This window comes from Dendrobates tinctorius, unplaced genomic scaffold (assembly GCF_039654945.1).
Source record: "Dendrobates tinctorius isolate UK_male_01 unplaced genomic scaffold, ASM3965494v1 ptg000008l, whole genome shotgun sequence".
NCBI lineage: Eukaryota > Metazoa > Chordata > Amphibia > Anura > Dendrobatidae > Dendrobates > Dendrobates tinctorius.
In genome coordinates, this window is record NW_027361676.1 from 24,072,897 (window position 1) to 24,096,373 (window position 23,477).

At 44.2% G+C, this 23,477-nt stretch overlaps 1 protein-coding gene across 2 annotated transcripts in view; it reads left to right on the forward strand.

Moving 5' to 3' along the window:
• GLRB (glycine receptor beta) overlaps window positions 1-23,477 on the forward strand; it is a 163,218-nt gene that overhangs the window by 35,337 nt on the left and 104,404 nt on the right. For both annotated transcript variants that reach the window (XM_073576486.1, XM_073576475.1), the window contains exon 2: window positions 18,046-18,196. In XM_073576486.1, coding sequence (XP_073432587.1) covers window positions 18,075-18,196 — 122 coding nt within the window. In that variant the 5' untranslated portion in view covers window positions 18,046-18,074. The remainder of the gene's footprint in view (window positions 1-18,045; window positions 18,197-23,477) is intronic.

The following is a 23,477-nucleotide window of genomic DNA, read 5'->3' on the forward strand; positions in this document are numbered from 1 at the left end:
GCCATCTTGGATTTTTTACAATCAGGATTACAGCTGGGGTTAGCGGTAAACACTCTTAAAGTTCAAGTATCTGCACTAGATGCGCTCTGTAACTGCAACTTGGCAGCAAATAGATGGGTAGCCAGATTTATCAAATCCTGCCATAGGTCTAGGCCTATCCCAATACCTAGAATAGCCCCTTGGGATTTAAACCTGGTACTAGAGGCCCTTACAAAAGAACCATGTGAGCCTATACAAAAACTACCCATAAAATATCTTACCCTAAAAATGATCATTTTAGTGGCCCTTACATCGGCCCGTAGAGTAAGGGACTTGCAGGCTCTCTCAGTGAATCCAACCTATACACAATTTTTTCAGGACGGGGTGGTATTAAAAACGGACCCCGCTTATCTACCTAAGGTAGTGTCAGATTTTCATTGAAGTCAGGAGATTATCCTTCTATCCTTTTGCGAAACTCCAAAGAATCCAGGGGAGGAAAAATTCCATAATTTGGACGTCACTAGCCAGTGGAGGAGGTCCCAGTCCCTATTCGTAGCTTTTCAGGGTGCCAGAAAAGAAAATGGAGTTTCAAAAGGGACTATTGCCAGATGGATTAGGGAGGCCATTAGTGTAGCCTACTCAGCTAGTGGTGGTCCGATTCCTGACGGCATCAAGGCTCATTCCACCAGAGCCGTGGCGACCTCCCGGGCTGAAAAGGTAGAGGTATCAATTGAGCAAATCTGTAAGGCCGCTACCTGGGCCTCACCATCAACCTACTTTAAGCACTATAGATTAAATCTATCCTCCTCCGCTGACTTAACATTTGGTAGAAGGGTGCTGCAAGCGGTGGTCCCTCCCTAAGGTGTTTCGAAGTCTCCAAAAATCTCTCAGGTGTGCTGTCATGAGTGAAGGGAAAACCATGGTTACTTACCGGTAGCCGGTTTTTCAGGAACCCATGACAGCGCCCGTATATTCCCCTCCCCCCCCTTTTTTTTTCACCGTATGGGTGTGCACGATTAGTAGGGTGCATTTGTGTGATGTGGTGTTGGATAAACATGTAACTAACTGGGAAGTCCTCTCATGCTCTGTAACCAACTGAAGCGGGGGAGAGGTGCCGCCTCTTATATCTCAATAGGTTCCTGTCCTGGCGGGGCGGATCCCTCTCTCAGGTGTGCTGTCATGAGTTCCGGAAAAAAACGGCTATCGGTAAGTAACCATGGTGGTTTCAAAAGAATACTTGAAAAAAATGGTTCATTTGATTACAAAAGCACATGTTTTTGGTGAGACACAGTGCTGGATGTTTTCAGTTGAATAGCAAAAAAAGAGGCCTACCTCATGCCCATATCTTGATCTTGCTGAAACAAAAAATACAGCCCATAGAAATTGTCAATATTATCAGTGCAGAATTGCCAGACCCTGAGAATGACCCATTGTTGTTTGACATCATCACAAAGAACAAGATCCATGGTCCCTGTGGGAATCTCAACAAAAATTCTCTCTGCATGGTTGATGGCAGGTGTTCAAAGAATTACCCACAAAACCTGGTCCAAGAAACAAACTGGACAAGATGGATATCCAGTCTACCGAAGAAGAAACTGAGGGGATGGTGGTTTCATAGCAAAGCTCAAAATGTGGGTTGGATCATCACCCCAAGAGATAGAAATTGACAAGTGGGTGGTGCCTTACAATCCTCTCCTCAAAAATTTTCCAGGCCCACATCAACGTCGAATCTTGCCACTCTGGGAAATCGACCAGATACATATGCAAATATGTCTACAAAGGAAGTGATCAAGCAGTGTTTGAACTCCAGAAAAATGGACCTATTGATGAAGTAGAGGCATTCCAGATGGGCAGGTACATCAGCAGCAATGAAGCTGTTTGGAAAATACTAGGGTTCTCCTTTTATGAGCGCTACCCATCTGTGTTCACTTAGAACATGGACAGAGGATTTACTTTGACAGGGCAAACCTGATCCAGCAGCTTCAAACACCACCTAAGACCACTCTCTTGGCATTTTTTGAACTTTGTCAACAACATAGATTTGCAAAAACAATACTCTAGTGTGATCTACCAAAGTACTACACTTGGAACGCATCCAGAAAAACACTGGAACGGAGGAAACGGGCTTGATGTTGAAGGCCATCCAGGGGTCAAAGCAAATGATACTCTTGGTCATGGCTACACTATTCATCCGTCATATGCAGAGTGCTTCTACCTGCTCATGTTACTTCATGTTGTCAAGGGTCCAACATAATTTTCTGACTTGAAGATTGTCGGAGGCCATGTTTTGAAACATTCAGGGAAGCTTGCCAAAGACGAGGACTTCTGGAAAATGATGCACACTGGGACATGACTCTCAGTGAAGCAGCAGCCACACAAACTCCAAAGCAACTAAGACACCTTTTTGCTATTCTTCTAACAGTAACATTTCAAATCCCCTTGACATTTGGATAAGGTTCAAAACTGATGTCAGTGAGGACATACTCATGCAGGTTAAAAAGGAAAATCCTCAGCAACTTCTCAACTTCACTGAATACATTTTCAACAAAACTTTAATTCTCCTTGAGGACCACTCCATGGAAATGTCTGGAAAAGCATTACACCTACTTGACTAACCTACTCCAAGAAGAAATCGGGAAGCTAACCAAATGTGCAGGGAGATCTTCTGAGAAACAAACTACGACATTTATGAACTCACAGCATTTGTCTCTCACAATGAGCCACTGTTGGTACCAGACCAAAGAAATGCCTACAACCAAATTTTAAGTTTCACTGCAACTAAAAAAAAAAGTGCTATTGTCTTCCTAGATGCTCCAAGTGGAATAAGAAAGACTTTTTATTAATCAACTTGCTCCTAGCAAAATTTCGACAACAAAAGATTGCACTTTGAGTGGCATCTTCTGGAATTACAGCTACACTTTTAACTGGTGGTAGGACGGCACATTTGACATTCAAGCTACCACTTAACCTGTCTCATAGTGACAGCCCAGTTTGCAACATTGCCAAAGGATCAGGACAGGCCAAACTGCTTCAAAAGTGCAGTGCCATCATTTGGGATGAATGCACGATGTCACACAAGAGGGCTCTGGAAGCAGTGGACAGACTGCTGCAAGACTTGCATGGAAGCAATTCTATCATGGGAGGTGTAGTTGTTGTTTTGGCAGGTAACTTTTGACAAACTCTACCCGTTATACCAAGATCAACCCATGCAGATGAACTCTATGCCTGCCTAGAAGCATCATACCTTTGGAGACAAGTGAAGAAAATGTCGCTGAACACAAACATGAGGGTCCACATGACAGCCAATGTTTCTACTGGACTGTTCTCAAGCCAGCTGTTGACTATTGGAGATGGCAAGGCACCAATAAACTCAGTCACTGGACAGATCATGTTTCCAAGCAACTTTTGGTACATCGTTACATTAAGTGAGGAGCTAAAAGAAAAGGTTTTTCCAAACATTCAATCCAACTTCAGAAAGTCTGGCTGGCTGTGTGAAAGGGTTATTCTAGCTCCGAAAAATGATGGTGTAAACAAGATCAATCTTAAATTTTAAGTCTCTGTGCATGACCTACAAGTCAGTGGATACAGTAACAAACCCTGATCAAGCATTATTATATCCAATAGAGTTCCTCAACTCCTTGGAACCACAAGGACTCCCTCCACATAAACTTTCTAAAACCTGGAGTACCTATTCTCCTGTTGAGAGATTTAGATCCACCAAAGCTGTGTAATGGGACAACACTCTTGATTAAGAACCTGGTTATACATGTAAAGGGGGTTTTACACATAGCGATATCGCTAAAACATCACTGATTTTGTGACGTTATAGCGATATTGCTAGCGATATCGCTATGTGTGATACTTACCTCCGACCGGCTCTCCCGCTGTCCATCGCTGATCGCTCGAGAATGTCCGGCTCCATTTCTCGTCGTCAGCTTCCTGCGGCGCTTCCTGCTGTGACGACGAGCGACGCGTGGAGGCGGGCGAGAGGACGTCTGGATCGCTGTGTGTGAAAGGTGAGTATCGTGCGCTGCGTCGCTGCTGCATCGCTGTGAGATCTTTCTGTGTGAAAGCTCACTAGCGATCATTTAGCGATGCACCAGCGATCCTGACCGGGTCAGATCGCTGGTGCATCGCTAAATGTAAAAGGGCCTTAATTGAAGCAACCATTTTGACAGGATGTGCCAAAGAGGACATTTTCATTCCAAGAATTCCACTCTTTCCATCTGATTTGCCTTTTGATTTTAAACGCCTCCAGTTTCCAGTTCGACTGGCATTTGCTATGTACATTAACAAGGCTTAGGAACAGTCCTTGAAAGTAGTAGGGATTGATTTGCAATCTCCATGCTTTTCTCATCGACCACTTTACGTGGCCTGTTCAAGAGTTGGAACTGCCAAAAATCTGTTCATCTTTGCACCGAAAGGAAAAAACAAAAATGTTGTTTATCAAAAGGTTCTTGAATGAATTGAAAATAAAATGCTATCAATATTTGTGTAATCATCTAGTAAGTTTGTTACTATGCCCGGGCAACAACACTGGGCTCTTCACTGTGTGTGTGTGTGTGTGTGTGTGTGTGTGTAATAACTAAATATATATACACACCCTCAAGCCATCCCAGCCAAATGTGCACTATAATATGGTGCTCCTTCCCTTCTGAGCTTTGCGCTGTGCCTCTAAAGTAGCCTTCTTCAAGTGCCTCCTTATTGTGCATCTTGAAACAGCCACACCGCTAGTTCTCAGTCCAGTATTTCAGCTGATGTTTGTGGGTTTTTCTTTACATCCTGAACAATTTTCCTGGCATTTGTCACAGGTGAGGATGTTACCTTTAGCCATTTAGACCCATTTGTGTCAACTTCTGTTCATGTTATCAAGCCATAATCACCAGGGTATGTAAACTTTTGATCAGGGTCATTTGGATGTTTTGGGTTGTCATTATGGTTTTAAAAAGAGAAAACACAGTAGTTTGAAAATAAATGGATTCACCCAACCACTAACCACGAGTAGAGAAAAAGTTTTGGTGTTATCATTCATATTCTCTGAAAAAAGGCCAAGGAAGCAAAAATTCTGCTGGGGTATGTAAACTTTTGAGCACAACTGTAGGTGAAAATGGACTACAAACTAGGTTACTCAATTTTTCCTATTATCGCTATTGAAAACTTGAGGCCAAAGTAAAATTGGTAATTTTCCATTGAATCACTCCAATGTTATACAATTCGCTTGAGGGTCAAAAATGCCTACCACACCACAAGATGAATTCTTCAAATGGTATATTTTCCAAAATGTGATCACTTGGTTTTGGCATGTCAGGGGTTCTCCAAATGTGACAAGCATCAGCAATCTACTCCTGCCAAAATTGTGCTCTATAATTCAATTGGCGCTCCTTCCTTTCTGAGCCCTACCATGCGCCCAAACAGTAGTTCCATGAGGGAAACCCCGCACGCCATCCTGACTGCACTACCATCTATGTTGAGGTAATTAATAACTATTCTGTGTTCTTACAGCCTGGTATACATCTATGAGGGAAGGGATTGTATTTATACCCTATTTATAGGTTCCTTTTTGTGGCGATAAGTAACTATTTTTTTCACATTTATGCAGAGCCCCACAAAGGACTGCATGGCATTCACTAGTACATTTATTTACTTGCTTTAAACATACAGCCGCATTGTACAACCCTCCCTCCTGACCTGCTTTCCTGGTGTCTACCTCCCTATTATCAACCGGATAACATTTGGTGTGCAGAACCTTGCCCTCCCTTTTTTGGCGGTCTTATCCCTGTCTTTTTAAATGGTTTTAACTTTTGTTTATCAATAAAAATATATTGTATCTCTATAATGTTGGGAATCTTATTAGCAGGTGGATTTACCCACCACCTGTCTTTAGTATTTTTAAGGGTATGTTCTCATGGTCAGTAAACGCTGTAGGTTAGACTCTGCGTACATATGCAGCGTCCAAGCCGCAGCTGCCATATGTTACAGTATAGTGGATGGGATTTCAAAATCCCATGCCCACTATGCATGCTGAGAAGCCTCCGGCCTCCCTGCGGAGTCAGACATGCGCCACGTCTTTCCAGACAGCAGCATCTCAATTTATCTTGCAGAGACTGTCTCTGCTGCGTAAATTACTCATAAATTTCCATGTAAAACCGCATTATCTTCTTAGTCACATGCGTATTAAGTGTGGGAACTCAACTTACTACAAATGTGAACTAATTTAAATAACGTACCTTATTTCACCTAGCAGTTAACCTACACTGCAGTTCTCACGATTGATCAGCTGATCGCGAGAACTGCAGTGCACGTGACCGCCAGGGACTGAGCTATCTCCAGTGATCATCTTCAAGCTCAGCTGTGTTTTCGCTATCCGGGGGAATGGTGGCATAGTGCCACCATTCAGTCAAAGCCATCCAGATGTAGCAGAGCTGGACTTGTGGGACAGTGTGTATCTTCTCAGCGGATAGGTAAGAATATTGCTTTTTTTATTTTAATTTTCTTCCAGGAGACGAGGGCGTCTGTGGAATAGGCGATGCAGTAAGTATGGTTTAATTAAGATCTATTAAAGTAGTCAGTGTCATTATTTCAATTAAAATACTTTATTCTTGTTGTGTCTTTATTTACCATGTAACTATAGGATTAGTAATGGATAGGCGTCTTATAGACACTTCTCCATTACTAAGCCGTGGGCTTGATGTCACCTGACAATACAAAGGTGACATTAACCCCACAAATATGAACCCCACTTTCCATCACTACAGGGCAAGTGGGAAGAGCCGGGTAAAGTGCCACAATTGTTGCATCTTTGGATGTACCAATTATTGGCGGCTGTGGGCTGCTATTTTTAGGCTGGTGAGTGTCAAAATCCATGGACTTCGTCAGCCTGAGAATACCAGGCCACAGCTGTCTGCTTTTTCCTTGTCTAGTTAACAAAAATAGAGGAGGCGTCCATAAGACGCCCTCATTACTAACCCCATAGTCACAAATCTTAATTAAACCATACTTACGACCTTGCCCATTCCAGTGAAGCTCTCGTCATCTGCAAAAGAGGTAAAAAAAACTATTCCTCACCTTTCCGCAAAGATGCTGCTAATCCAGTTGTCCCACGACTGGTCTAGCTCTGCTACATCTAGATGGCAGGTTGCATGATGTGACCATACAGCCTGTTATCCAGCAGAGACACTGAGCACCGTGTGCTCAGTGTCTCCCTGTGAACTCCTATTCCCTGTCTGTGCGCACCACGAGCGTGAGAAAGTTATCCCGCTCGCAGTGCCGTCGGACAGGTCCTGCGAGTTCGCACCAATGACTTCACTTCACCTTTCTTTCGTTGGCACAAGCGTCGTGGGAAGAGTGAGGCTAAGTGCCTTTGCTGGTTAATAATTATAGGGGGACCCTATGTCTTTTTTTTTTTCAATTTATTTTATTTTTTTTCGTAACCAGCAGAGGGAAATCCGACGGCTGGGAGCCGATGATTCTAACCTGAGAAGGGGTTTATACCTATCGAGCTTCCCATGCAATTAATATCAGCCCACACCATTTTTTTCAGATAAATAATCTTTAATAATTAAATACATGTACAGTAAGCTGCACACTGAACTAAATGTCACAGACTTCTAATATCTACTCTTCTATATGTATTTACACTGTGTAATCCATCTCTTCTATCCTGTCGGCTCTTGCAGTGATTTTACACTAAGCAGCTGCTGAATTGCTGACTTTTTATATAGCTATGTAATAAATATATATGTATATATATTGTTATACAGTGCATGTGTGTGTATACACACACTGTATAACAATTATATATACATATATATTTATTACATAGCTATATAGATAAGGCTAGTTTCACACTAGCGTTTATGTGCGCAGCGACGGCCTGCGCACGGCCGCCGCTAAGCCCCGCCCCCTACTGCGCCTCCGCCGGTAGCTCCGCCCACCGGCGCATGACACTGCATGCGCCCTGCGTCCCCTATCTTTATCACAGGGGGCGCAGGCCGTGCGCAGTATGCGTTTGGCGGCGCATGCGTCCTTTTGACGGTGCGCTGACCTGCGCCAAACGCAACCTGCTGCAGTTTGGTTGCGTCCGCGCACTGTCAAAAAGGCGCATGCGCCGCCAAACGCATACTGCGCACGGCCTGCCCCCCCTGTGATAAAGATAGGGGGCGCATGCAGCATCATGCGCCGGTGGGCGGAGGCGAGGCAGGGGGCGGGGCTTAGCGGCGGCCGTGCGCTCATAAACGCTAGTGTGAAACTAGCCTAAAACGTCGGCAATTCAGCAGCTGCGTAGTGTATATATACACACACTGCTCAAAAAAATAAAGGTAACACTAAGATACCACATCGTAGATATTACTGAATGAAATATTGCAGCTGCAAATCTTTGGAAGTATACTCAAAGTCAAAGTGGAAAATCAAATTACAGGCTGATCCAACTTCAGTGGAAATGCCTCAAGACAAGGAAATGATGCTCAGTAGTGTGTGGTCTCCACGTGCCTGTTTGACCTCCCTACGATACCTGGGCATGCGCCTGATGAGTCGGCAGATGTTGTCATGAGGGATCTCCTCCTAGACCTGGACTAAAGCATCCGCCAACTCTTGGACAGTCTGTGGTGCAACGTGATGTTGGTGGATCGAGCGAGGCATGATGTCCCAGATGTGCTCAATTGGATTCCGGTCTGGGGAACGGGCGGGCCAGTCCATAGCTTCAATGCCTTCATCTTGCAGGAATTGCTGACACACTTCAACCACATGAGGTCTGGTATTGTCCAAAGTCATACATTGCACAGGAACCCAGGGCCAACCGCACCAACATATGGTCTCACAAGGGGTCTGAGGATCTAATCTCTGTACCTAATGGCAGTCAGGCTACCTCTGGCAAGCACATGGAGGGCTGTGCGGCCCTCCAAAGAAATGCTACCCCACACCATTACTGAGCCACTGCCAAACCGGTCATGCTGAAAGATGTTGCAGGCAGCAGATTGCTCTCCACGGCGTCTCCAGACTCTGTCACGTCTGTCACATGTGCTCAGTGTGAACCTGCTTTCATCTGTGATGAGCACAGAGCGCCAGTGGCGAATTTGCCGATCCTGGTGTTCTGTGGCAAATGCCAAGCGTCTTGCATGGTGTTGGACTGTGAGCACAACCCCCATCTGTGGACGTCGGGCACTAAGACTTTCCTCATGGAGTAGGTTTCTAACCGTTTGTGCAGACACATGCACATTTGTGGCCTGCTGGAGGTCATTTTGCAGGACTCTGGCAGTGCTCCTCCTGTTCCTCCTTGCCCAAAGGCTGAGGTAGTGGTCCTGCTGCTGGGTTGTTGCCCTCCTACAGCCCTCTCCACGTCTCCTGGTGTACTGGCCTGTCTCCTGGTAGCACCTCCAGCCTCTGGACACGATGCTGACAGACACAGCAAACCTTGCCACAGCTCGCATTGATGTGCCATCCTGGATGAGCCGCACTACCTGAGTCACTTGTGTGGGTTGTAGAGTCCGTCTCATGCTACCACGAGTGTGAAAGCACAACCAACATTCAAAAGTGACCAAAACATCAGCCAGAAAGCATTGGTACTGAGATGTGGTCTGTGGTCACCACCTGCAGAACCACTCCTTTATTGAGTGTGTCTTGATAATTGCAAATAAGTGCTCAACAGCATGTGAAATTGATTGTCAAACAGTGTTGCTTCCTAAGTGGACAGTTTGATTTCACAAAAGCTTGATTTACTTGCAGTTATAGTCAGTTGTGTAAGTGTTCCCTTTATTCTTTTGAACTGTGTGTGTGTGTATATATATATATATATATATATATATATATATATATATATATATATATATATATATATATATATATATATACACACACACACACACACTGTTTGGAAAGTATTCGGACCTCTTTAAATTTTTAAATCTTTGTTTCATTTCAGCCATTTGGCAAATTTAAAAAAAAGTTCTTTAACATTAATGAGAAAAAAATCAACTTTTTTGAATTTACCAAATGGCTGCAATGAAACAAAGAGTGAAAAATTTAAAGGGGCCTGAATACTTTTCATGCCCACTGTATGCATAGGTACTTACATTCTCGGCTTTATTCTAATTTATATATTTTGTAGTGCAGCAGGGTTTGTGCAGTGTGACAAACAGGCAGTGACTGCAGGAAAGTTCACAGCAAAACGTGTTTAATGTCCAAAGTCATACATTGCACAGCACGCGTTGTCCTTCGGATCGCAGCCGAGGAAAACAGTCTGTGAACTGGCCGTGGGCGACTGCAACACTGTGTACGCAGAGGGTTCCAGGCCTTTTGGCTTCGCTTGGACCTTTGTTGCCTCACAGAAGATTAGCTCTGTAAAGCCTTCTGCTCTGCCTGCTTGCAAGACCAAAACTGACACACCTGTTAGGAATGGACACCGAGGAGGATAGCAGGCCCAGGCTAAGCCACAGAAAACCAGAGAGGTTGGTAACTAAGCGGATGCAGACCCCTGATCCTGTCCACACAACTAGCAGTAGCCGTGGAGCGTACCTACGATGATCCTAGACGCCTCGGCAAAGCTGGAGAGCTAACTAAGCTTAAAGCAAGAAAGGGGAATTCTAAACTGCCCCGGAGCAGACCCCAAAGGACTAGATAGCCCCCAAACATATATTGTCGGTGAGACAAGATGAAAATACAAACGCAGGCAGAAAAATAGACTGGGCAAATGATGGGGCCCACACTGACTAGACAGGAAAGGAAAGACACTGTGTCTGCAATCACTCAAAAAACCCTGCAAAAGTCCAACACGTCTGATGCAAAAAACACTGAAGTCACACGACTTGGCCCCCCCACTATATCAGCACTCTGGTATATTCTGAAAGCAAAGCAAAAAGAGACCAATATAAAAGGGGACAAAACAAACTGGCACATGCAGTAACATATGGGCGGTGATTCAGCACAGCCCGAGCCGGAGCTAGCTGACCCGCACAAAGCAGAGATAAACAAAACCAGATCAAATGCAAACAGAATAGCAAATGAACCACTTAGCTGAACATGCAGGGAAAGAGCAGGAGACATCAGACGTCAGGCAGCACAGGAAAAAAATCACCAGCATGGATAGAGGGAGTCAGCTGTCTTAAATCCCAATCAGAAACCCCAGATCTCCAATCATCTTCCTCATTATCAGGTGGCAAGCCTCTGTCAATCAGATCATCTCCACTACCTCCAGTAACCACCAGAGGGAGCCCAGAAAGAGAACTCTCAATGTGACCAGCTCCACTATCTTTAGTACTCGCCAGTGAGAGAATTCACAACACACCCCACCCCTTTACTGCAGGATTTTTATAACAGAACCTGTGACCATAGGCCACAGGGAAAACCTGGTGTCGGGGAAGGAAATAAACTGCTCCACTACCATCCTGTAGTCCATTTAAAAAATACAAGCCCATGGCAGGTTGTCTTAAATTCGCCTTGGACAAATAACTTGCCCAGTTTCAACACTTCTATTCTGCCTTGCAATCACAGCTATGCCTGTGACTGTAATCCACTCCCCCGGACTCCATGTGCTACTGTCACGATCCATTTTTGGATCTGTGGCAGAGTCTGGATTCTCTTATAGAAACCTTTTTCCTTTCAGGCCATCGGGGGTTAATATGGGTTTTTGTTCCCGGTGGCCGCTTGTGTTACTACATGTTTAATTAGTCAGCAGTTGGTGACCTCCCCCCTCCTTCCTATAAAAGGTCATCAGCTGCTGCAGCTCCCTGTTGGCAATACTGGTCATTTGGAAGCCAACCGTTCTGAGAAGCTATCTTGAGCAGTGGTGTTTGCAGCTTATCTGGAGAAGTGGTTTTCTTGCTGGAAGCTGTGTTCAGGCGCCTTACTCTGCGGTCCAGTGCAGAGCAAGCTAAGTGTGGTTGTTTTTCCCTGTCTGTTATTTTCTCTGGTGTCTTATTAGTACAGCGGTGGGACCAGTGTCCGCACCACACTTGCCAGTTCCCTAGCAAGGGATAGGTGCAGGGCAAGTGAGGGACCTAGGTATCCTGGTCGGCGACAGGTTGAAAGAACCTGTATAGGTAACGTGAGGAGTTCAGGACTCTTCCTTAGGAGAGTGCAGGAGGTGTCCACTTCTCCGTTCCCTATTATAGGGCCCAATGTTTTAATTATTTCCCCGGTGCCCCCTTGTTTGTCTTTGTTTGGTTTTGTAACCGACTGATCGTCGGGTCACACTGGGCAAGTCACCCCGTGACAGCTACAGCTTCTTTACACATCCTGGGGGAATCACAGCGACCTTCTCATATGACACCGATCACTGCTTCACATATATATTCGGATGTAAATTGGATGCTGGTTGTGAAAAATCGGATTGGACTCTCAGCAGGAAGACTCGGACTGATTGTTCATACGTTTAGTGTGACTCTCGCCTAATATGACTTTTCTGTGGCTGATGCTGAGGATCTTTTCTATGGAGTAATATAAGGATAATATGCATGCCATTCTCCCTGCTGTATTTCACATACAGCGGAGTTATGCCAGGATCATGTCTGCTGCCCATACCAGTCTGGAACATGTGGCGCCTTATGTCCATTTGTCCAGCAGCATATTATTCTTGTAAGCTACATTTACATTTGGCAAAATAGTATTAACACTACAAGTTCTGATGTCTGCTGGATTATATTGGTAGGATTCTGTGTATGACTGCATTACCAAGTGCTACAGGGGGTCAACTACAGGCTCTTTACAGAGGGCAATGGTTGTCCATAAGTGAGTAATGAGCGGCTGCATGCAGGGTCGTTGGCTTTTCTCCATTCATGCAGGTGACACAAGCTGTATGGGGGACGCATGATGGGATGTATTTCTTAGGCCCTGTTCACACAGTGTTGGGAGGTCTCATCCTAGAAACAGGATTCAGACGAATTCCTGACAGGACCATAGATCTCAATGACCCAACCCACGTTCATATAACCCTGTGTTTGTTTTTTTTCTGAAAGTACCATACTCATCTGGACAAATGGACCGTTTCTGTGGGGGAGAGGGAACAAAGACAATTTAACTCCTCTTGTATCATTGAGGTCTATGGGGCTTGTACTGTTTTATGCCAAGGTTTAGGGCTCATACATGTGAGAAAGTCGGACAAGTCTCGCACGTCAATACCCGGCACTGCCACCGACACTCGGATTGGAGCGTTTAGCTACATGTATTTCTATGCAGCTGAACACTCCGATCCGAGTGCCGGCGACAGTGCCCGGGTATTGACGTGCGACACTCAGCCGACTTTCTCGCATGTGAGTATGAGCCCTTAAGGCCTGTTTCACACATCAGTTTTTTTCGTCAGTTAAAATCCGCTAAAATGGCGGACAACGGATCCGTTCCTGTACTGACCACAACGTTTGCCACCGGACCGTTGTTTGAGAGAGAGAGAATTTTTTTCAGACGCCAGAACTGAGTTTAGGGTTAAATTTCTGACACAGGCATTTCTCCCGGGCATGCGCAATAGAAAATGCGGATCCGGCCGGGAAAAAAATGTTTCATTGTCCGTCCAAAATCTTGGCGGATCCGTAAAAATCGGATCGAACGGATGACCATCCGTCAAGATCCACCGTTAATACAATTCAATGGGGGAAAAAAAAGGATCCGCCAAGAAAAATGGCGGATCCGATTTTTTTTTGCAAAATGGCGGATTTTGACTGATGGGGAAAAACGGATGTGTGAAACAGGCCTAAAAAAGCAAAAACCTACAGTGAGTATTGTATGCAGCTCCTATACAGACTTCTTTGTCTCCTTAGTTACTCCATTCTCCAGGCCTGTGTGGTCTGAGTCCTACCCACTTCCATCTGCACCATACCTTTATCAATGTTAGTGAATGTAGTTAGCAGATAGGAGGGGATCGGACTTTGGTCACCATGGTTTGGAGTACATGTTTGGGCTAGGGGCATATTTACCATGTGATACTAAACGTGGACGGATCCGTGGTGTGGACAGTATTGCTTCTGCAATTCTCTGCCCTTATTGTGCATTCCTCTATGTAATCACTGTCCTACCTGTTCCCACGATCAAGCTGTACTATTCTTATTGTATATTGAATTTCTTGCCTCTGATTTCAACTTAATTATTTCCATGGAGATGTAGGACTCACGTGCACAGGGAGATATACGGGGCTCTTCATAGAAGGTTATCTCTGAGATGGGACTTGTTTATGGCCAGTGGTTCCTCAAGGTCCAATATAACTTTGTCCTAAGGCAACCATTGTATAAAGAAACTTCGGACTACAAGGGTGTGCTCACTCTCTGAGTAACAGCATTTTTACTTTTTTTGCTTTTTATAAATTTGTGAATGGGTGAGAAATGCTGTAATAATGCTGAAAGAATTGAAATGTAAAAAAAAAAGGAAAAGAATACAAATAATCACCTATAAAAAGATTTAAAAGTTTCACAGCTTTCAGCAAGAGCAGTTTATCACCTCTGGGTAGTCCAGGTGATTCTTTGGGGTCCCGCTCTTCACACAGTGTACCAGCAGAATATAATTAAGTTACTACCAGGTAGGTGTCCAAGGGAGCAGCGCATTCCGGCACAGATATAGCAGCATCACTATTTTATAGGGGTCTCCTGGGTGCGTTCAGGGTCACGATCACTCCGTATTCCCAGCACGTGAGCACAAATATAATTAGAAATTGTATTTGGCATCTGACAATGATTTATATAATTCACCTAATAGCAGTCATATGACCGCGCACTCCCATGGGAAATCTGCACAGTGTGAGCTTTGCCATTGTCACGACTCGGCATCCTGCTGTCAGAGTGACTGCAGACCAGGGCTGTGGAGTCGGTATCAAATGGACCGACTCCGACAATATATAATAAATTGGGTACAGTAGTTCATTGCAGAATGTGCTGAATATTTTTTCATAGGAATTTGGGAAAGTTATGACATGTCCTATAAATGGCTGTTCTATTCCTGATCTAAGGCTACATTCACACACAGCGTTTTTCCTGCGTTTTTTGAGGATACGTTTTTCAGCTGCAAAAGCAGATCAGCTTTTTAAAAAACCGCATCACCTGAAAGGTTTTTGAGCTCCTAGATAATGTTTTCAATAGCAAAAGCAGAATAGAAATCTGCGCTATCCATTTACCATATCTGTCTATCCATATCTTATCTGTACCAAAAGGAATGAAAGCCGGGTAGCACACAGACTAACACACCTTCTTTTTTTTTTTTTTTTGTTAGCACCAGTCACATACACCTCATAGCTGCCCGAAAGGACGCCCAGGACAGGCATTGCTCGTCTTCAGTAACACATCAACATTAGAGATGAGCAACTTTGCATTTTTTAGGGTCGAGTCGGGTTTCATGAAACCCGACTTTCTCAAAAGTTGAGTCGAACGAAATCGGCCGACTATAGGGAAAAGTCGTGAAACATGAAACCCAATGCAAGTCAATGGGGAGAGAAGTCGGCAGTGAGTGGAGGACTGTAAACGCACCTGGCATGAATTTTAACCCTAGAGGCGGCGAAATCTCTCTCTCGCGCCCTCGCTCCCGCTACGCTACGCTTTTCTCATTGGCTGAAAAAAGTCACGTGCAAGCATTCGGCGAAACCCGACTTTGACGCTTGGGTCGCCGACCGCATGGCCGACCACACTGTGGTCGGGTTTCATTTCATGAAACCCGACTTTGGCGAAAGTTGTCGACTTTTGAATCTGACCGACCTGTTTCGCTCAACTCTAATCAGCATGAAATGATAGTTGGAATAAATAGACTGCATTCATCACCACATCTTCTTATGGTACAGGCTTTATTTTCAAGTGTAGGGGTGTGCAGTATGAGGTTCTGCAGAACAGTATGAGGTTCTGCCCCCCCCCAGGTTTGATCCTGGCTACGCCCATGGTGTGAATGTAGCGTGAGGATCTAGGATTTGTTTTAACTGAGATAAGTCAGTGTTTATAGATATATAGATATAGATATATATATATCAGTAAAGACCAAAAGTTTGGGAACACCTCAAAGAGTTTCCTTTATTTTCATTTTTATGAATATTGTAGATTCACTCTGAAGGCATCAAAACTATGAATTAAAACGTGGAATTATATAATTAACAAAAAAGTGTGAAACAACTGAAAATGTCTTATATTCTAGGTTCTTCAAAGTAGCCACCTTTTGCTTTGATTACTGCTTTTCGCACTCTATGCCACCTTTTGCTGCACTTCTGTGGAAATTCAAAAACTGAAAAGTGGGGCGTGCAATATTATTCGGCCCCTTTAACTTAATACTTTGTTGAGCCACCTTTTGCTGCACTTACAGCTGCAAGTCACTTGGGGTATGTCTCTATCAGTTTTGTACATCGAGAGACTGAAATTCTTGCCCATTCTTCCTTGGCAAACAGCTCGAGCTCAGTGAGGTTTGATGGAAATCATTTGTGAACAGCAGTTTTCAGCTCTTTTCACAGATTCTCGATTGGATTCATGTCTGGACTTTGACTTGGCCATTCAAACACCTGGATACGTTTATTTGTGAACCATTCCATTGTAGATTTTGCTTTATGTTTGGGATCATTGTCTTGTTGGAAGACAAATCTCCGTCCCAGTCTCAGGTCTTTTGCAGACTCCAACAGGTTTTCTTCAAGAATGATCCTGTATTTGGCTCCATCCAGCTTCCCATCAATTTTAACCATCTTCCCTGTCCCTGCTGAAGAAAAGCAGGCCCAAACCATGATGCTGCCACCACCATGTTTGACAGTGGGGATGGGGTGTTCAGGGTGATGAGCTGTATTGCCTTTACGCCAAACAGTTCGATTTTTGGTTTCATCTGACCAGAGCACCTTCTTCCATATAATTGGTGTGTCTCCCAGGTGGCTTGTTGCAAACTTTATACGACACTTTTTATGAATATCTTTGAGAAATGGCTTTCTTCTTGCCCCTCTTCCATAAAGGCCAGATTTGTGCAGTGTACGACTGATTGATTGTTTTCCTATGGACAGACTGTCCCACCTCAGCTGTAGATCTCTGCAGTTCATCCAGAGTGATCATGGGCCTCTTGGCTGCATCTCTGATCAGTCTTCTCCTTGTTTGAGATGAAAGTTTAGAGGGACGGCCGGGTCTTGGTAGATTTGCATTGGTATGATACTCCTTCCATTTCAATATGATCGCTTGCACAGTGCTCCTTGGAATGTTTAAAGTTTTGCAAACCATTTTGTATCCAAATCTGGCTTTAAACTTCTCCACAACAGTATCACAGACCTGCCTGTTGTGTTCCTTGGTCTTCATGATGCTCTCTGTGCTTCAAACAGAACCCTGAGACAATCACAGAGCAGGTGCATTTATACGGAGACTTGATTACACACAAGTGGATTATATTTATCATCATTAGTCATTTAGGACAACTCTGGATCATTCAGAGATCCACAATGAACTTCTGGAGTGAGTTTGCTGCACTGAAAGTAAAGGGGCCAAATAATATTGCACGCCCCACTTTTCAGTTTTTGCATTAGAACAAAAATTTAAAATAACCAATACATTTCGTTCAGTTTCACAATTGTGTTCCACTTGTTGTTGATTCTTCACCAAAAATTTACATTTGTTATCTTTATGTTTGAAGCATGATATGTGGGGAAAAGGTTGAAAAGTTCCAGGGGGCCAAATACTTTCACAAGGCACTGTACATGTTGGCATTCTGCTTGTGCATATTGTCAGTGATTTTAACAATAAGTTATTTTTAAAGAGTAATAATTCTTAAAGGGGTTGATCACTTTCTTGTGTTATATGAAGGAGCATGTGACCGGACTGGTCCATCGGCCTCCTCCCATTGTAAAACGCCTCACAATGAAAAGCTGTTTTTCTATTGGCGGAGGCTGATGGAGTGGTCTGGTCACATGCACCTCCGCCAGCAGTTATTGTATGGACAGAGATACGGGTCACTTTGTGATTACCGTTACACTGACGATAACGTGGCTGATCCGGTTTAATTTTCCATTGATCGCTCAGTAATTGGTGACCCATGAGTAACATTATGTCCCGCTCAGTGAAGAGCCCACCTTCTGCTCTGTACACTTATCTCCTGTTAGCAGAGCGTCCTTCCTTCCCTTTTTATAGACTAACAAGCTGTTTTCTTTTCTAGGTCTGTTGCTGTGAAGTTAATGTATCGAGATGAAGTTCATACTGGGGATCTTGGCTTTTCTCATATTTTCCTTATGGTTGGATGGAGTGCATTCTAAAGAGAAGTCGTCCAAGAAGGGAAAGGGGAAGAAGAAGCAGTATCTCTGCCCATCGTATGTCACTTTTTCCTCTGGAATATTAATGAACATATATTTTTAATTACTGCAGCTGAAGTTCGAATTTCAGAGTAAAAAGAAGTCCAAGAAATGTGTGATTTAAATGCTCTTTATTTTACTGAAAGTAACATTTTTAAAGGGGAAGTGTGTGTGTGTGTGTGTGTGTGTATATGTATGTGTATGTATGTGTGTATATATATATATATATATATATATATATATATATATATATATATATATATATACACATTCCTTCCAGCAATGTCAGTGTCCCCAGTGGTGATGCAGCATTGACTGCAGCGGTCACTTGACAACCATCGCTGGCTGCTCATTGGCTGCAGGTCATCAATATTTCATCAGACTGGACGTCCACTGTGACGGAATGGTAAAAACTGCAGCTGATCAGTGGCAGATTATTGGCTGCAGCGGTCACATGATGCAATGTCCTGTCATTCACTGGGAACTGCACCACTGTAGGAGCTGAGTATACATTGTTGTGTGTTTTTGTTTTTTTTTCCTGTGCGGCCCTTCATTAAGTAAGGGCTCTTTAGAAGTGGAGAACCCCCTTATTGTAACATTGAAATTAAATCAGTAGTTGTATAGTTTTTTTTCTGTTATAAAGCCATCATGTGAATAAGGTCCTTTTTTTTTTTTTTTTTTTTTTTTCTAAAATGCAGGTCCAGGCAGGAGTTGGTGCTTAAGGAATCTGTGTAGTTGATCATGTGGCCATAGTTGGCTTTTCAAGTTGTTTAAGCAATGTTTTGAGGTTGGAGGCATCTAGCAAGAAGTAAATATGACCCCATCACTAATCTCGCTGACTTGCTTGTATAACATTGTTTTTGGAGGTGGCTCATTCTCATGATTGACATTAGATCTGTGTTTGCCCGCCTAGCTGATATGAGTTGATCTGGGAATATTTAGCTGAATGACCAAACTCCGCTTTAGGTCGCTGTCGGAGTGCTGTATAAATTGACGTGAGCTCGGACCATAGTGCAAAGACTGGCTGGCGGCTCTCCCGACCCAAGCGTGACAGCTTCTTGTATTTCCATGCAACTGTCATGCTCAGGTCGTGTGATCCGCTAGGCAGTCCGTGCACTATATTCCGATCTCCCTCAGATTTATACATCCGTCTGACTACGCTTTCTACTTTGATTCTTTTAGCCTGACAACCAACGTTAGCAAGATTTAGGCTATGTGCACACATTGCGGAATTGCCGCGGAAATTTCCACGGGAATTCCACAACTCCCTGCTGCGGGAAATTTACTAGCATTCCACATGTGTAATTCCAGCGTTTTAACTAGCGTTTTGTAAGCGTAATTAGCTTGCAGAATGCTAGCGTTTTCCAAGAGAGATCTGTATCATCGCTTGGAAAACTGATTGACAGGTTGGTCACACTCGTCATACACAGTGTTTGACAAGCGTGACCAAATTTTACTATTGAGGCTGCCTATGCAGCATCTGTAGTAAAAAGATATAAAGTTAAAAATAATAAAAAGTTAAAGATGGTGTTTTTCTCACTTTCCTGCGTCCCCCACAGCATTCCTGATCCTTGCGATGCTTGCGTCAAGTCCAATTCCCAGCGATGCCTTGCGAAAATGATCTTTGACGTAGCGGTCTCACGGGACCGCAACTTCATCAAAAGTCATTGTCGCAAGGCGTCACTGGGAACGGGAGTTGGCGGGAGCATCGCTTAGGCCTGGGGATGCTGCGTGGGACGCCGGAAGGTGAGAATATCACCATTTTTTAATTTTCATTCTATTTTTTACAGGAATATGGTACTCAGGGCCTGGAGGAGAATCTTCTCTCCTCCAGACCGTGGGTATCATCCGCACATTTTCCTCTTATTTTGCGCATGGTGGCCATAGCCACATGCGGAAAGTAAGCTAAACAATGCTTTCCTATGTGTGCGGAATTTCCGCAATTCCGCACGAAGAGTGAGCCTGCTGCGTATTTTTCCGCGATGCGATTTTGCCATGGAAAAATACGCAGCATTAGCACAGCGTGTGCGGAATGCCATTGAAAACAATTGTTTCCTAATTTTTTCGTTTTTGTGGCAAACGCATAAAATCCGCGGGAATTCCGGACGTGTGCACACAGCCTTACATTGCTTCATTATGATAAGCAACAACAAAGAGAAGACAAATTTAGAAAATTCATGCCCAAATAAGCATGCGCTGTTGATGAATTCAGTGCTGTCCAACATAAAGGACTGGAGTTTCTTGATTCAATATAGAAAAGTACTCACAAGCTATAGATGTAAGTGGGCTGAATTTGATGGTTCTACTGGGATTGGGTGAATAATGTTTATGGAGGTGTCCTGACTTACTTACCTGACTACCATTTGGCCTGGGCTCAAGGTCTCAGGCTGAAACCTGTCTGTCTCTACATTCGTGCCCGTATATCAGTATTAACCCCCTGTCGGGCAAGGATCTCACCTTTCAGTTTTCTATAGTTCGGGACATCGTCCCGGCTGAGGTCAAAGTAAGTCTTCTGGACGTCTCCCATCAGGAAAGGGCCCATCACTTCAGCCCATTGAGAAATTGGCAAGCTCTCACTCTGCTGTGTGTTCAAACACGGTGAGAAGAGCTTCCATGTTGTCCTCTGGACTCGGCTACCCCAGTGCTGACCTGACTTTGTCCTAGGCCTCAGGATGAACCAGGGTCGGCAAATGGGATGTCTCTCGCAGGGCCACAATCTGTTGCAGTATCAGATTGTTAGTTTGCTGTTGCTGGTATAACTCCTGATGCTGTTTCCCTTGAAACGGAGCTGCTGCTGTTGGGTGAGGATGAACTGCTTCAGTAGCTCCATATTGTCCATGGGCCTGACTTGTAACTTTGCAAGCTTAATCAGTGACATGCAGCTTTCTTTGGGGTATGCCTTAGTTCACACTGCTTGCATTCCCCACCATATGTAAGGCAGCTTTCTCGTCCGTGTGATAATGAGGCAGTGACCCAAGAAAGTTCAACATAAACGTCTTTATTTTCAAACTCACAAAATTAAATCCAGAAATTGTATCCTCTGTTTCACAGCTGGAACGTCCGTATCAGTTCGTTGCCATGGGTGACTGCACCACCCTATCACTCAAGAGTTTGTCAGTGTCCCTGCTTTCTCTGGCTTTGGCCTCTGTTCAACCTCACATAGACCTGTCTTAGGCCGGGGTCAGACTTGCGAGAAACTTGCACGAGTCTCACATCTTAATACCTGGCACTGCCGCCGGCACTCGGGACCGGAGCGCTCAGCTGCATAGAAATACATGGAGCCGCACACTCCGGTCCCGAGTGCCGGCGGCAGTGCCAGGTATTAAGATGCGAGACTCGTGCAAGTTTCTCGCAAGTCTGACCCCGGCCTTACACAGAGCTTAGGCTCTGATGCTTGCAAATCCAATACTGACACACCCAAATCTTAACTGAAAGTTTAAATGGGAATCGTGGACATGGGCCATTCCCAGGACCCGGAGTGAAAGGAGAGATCCATCCCATTATCCTACAGATTTCTCCAAAAATAAAAGCTCATATCAGATTTTCTTCGATCTGACTTGGTCAAATAGTTTGACCAAATCCACTTTTTTATTTTGTATTGCAAGCAAAATTGCATTGCTTATGATTCCCCTCCCTGCCTCACAGATCACCATAAAATGGCACAAACTCATAATCTACAGTGGAAAAAACATAAACAGCACTCTAGAGTAAATGGATGAGGTGCCTGAGTAGGGGTCCAATCAGATAAATGCTGTGTAGTTGAAGTGGAATGAAAGAAGTCAAATACTCAATGGAATAGACTCTTATATGGACTGACAGTGGTAAGGGGTAAGTCTGTGCTGAAAGCCACAGTCAGGAAGCGCTTTCAACCACCATACCTCAGCACAGATTTACCCCTTACCACTGTCAGTCTGTTCAAGTGTCTATCTCGTTGAGCATTTGACTACTCTCATTCCACCTCAACAACACCGCATTTATTTGATGAAGGTCCATGCAGACCGAAACTGTTATGATTGGGTCACCGAGGAGGAAAACAAGACCCAGCTAAGTCACAGAAAACCGGAGAGGCTGGTAACTACGCGGATTGCAGACCCCTGATCCTAACCACACAACTAACAACAGCCGTGGAGCGTACCTACGATGATTCTAGACGCCTCGTCACAGCCGGAGGACTAAATATGCCTAAAGCAAGAAAAGGGGAAATCTAAACTGCCCCAGAGCAGACCCCAAAGGAATAGACAGCCCCCACACATGTATTTACGGTGAGACAAGATGAAAGCACAAACACAGGTAGGAAAATAGGCTGAGCAAACGATGGGGCCCACACTAACTAGAAAGGAAAGGAAAGATACTGTCTGCAATCACGCCAAAAAACCCTGCAAAAATGTCCAACACTGATAGCAAAAAACCCCTGAAGTCACTAGACTTCTCCCACTATATCAGCACTCTGGCATATTCTGAGACCAGAGCAAAAAGAGGCCAATCTAATAAGGGACAAAAAGCAAACTGGCACATACAGTGACATAAGAATGGAAAGTCAGCACAGCCCGAGCCGGGGCTGGCTGACCACACAAAAAACTGAATAGACCAAACCAAAACAAATGTGAACATTAGCAGAGTGTAGCTTGAGAAGACAGGAAGTGAGCTGGAAACTAAGACCTCAGGAGGTAGGAAAAAATCACCAGCATGGGAATAGGGAGTCAGCTGTCTTAAATCCAGTCTGAGACTCCAGATGTCCAATCCTCATTATCAGTTGGCAGGTCTCTGTTAATTAGATCAGCTTCATTACCTCCTGCCACCACCAGAGGGAGCCCGGAAAGAGAACTCGCAACTCCTCTGTCAGCACAACCAGCTCCCTCACCAGAAACCAGAGGCAGACCAGAAAATGAATTCACAACACGAAACGTTATCTACTATCTAGGGTGGAGTATACACGGGCGCTACCTAGCTACAAATTATAGCTCAGATGCAGCTGGTAAGGAGACAGGACTGTGTCGGTTCCTGTTTAAACTAAAAAACTGTATACTGTAATTATATAGTTTACCGCGGTATACTGAGCAGATGTATGAAACAGGAAAGAAGTCTGTAGTGGACAAAAAGGGATTATTTATGCAGTTATCAATACTTTTAAATGAAGGGGTTGTAGAATATTCGTTACAGTTTAAGGCGCTTATCTGGCGGCTACCTCGCTAATGGTATTGTGTTGGTGGTTTCTTGTAGTGGTCAGTGATGCTAATAAAATAATCAGGATAGAATTAAAATAACAGTAATATTAATATCCCATGCTGAACCTTTTATA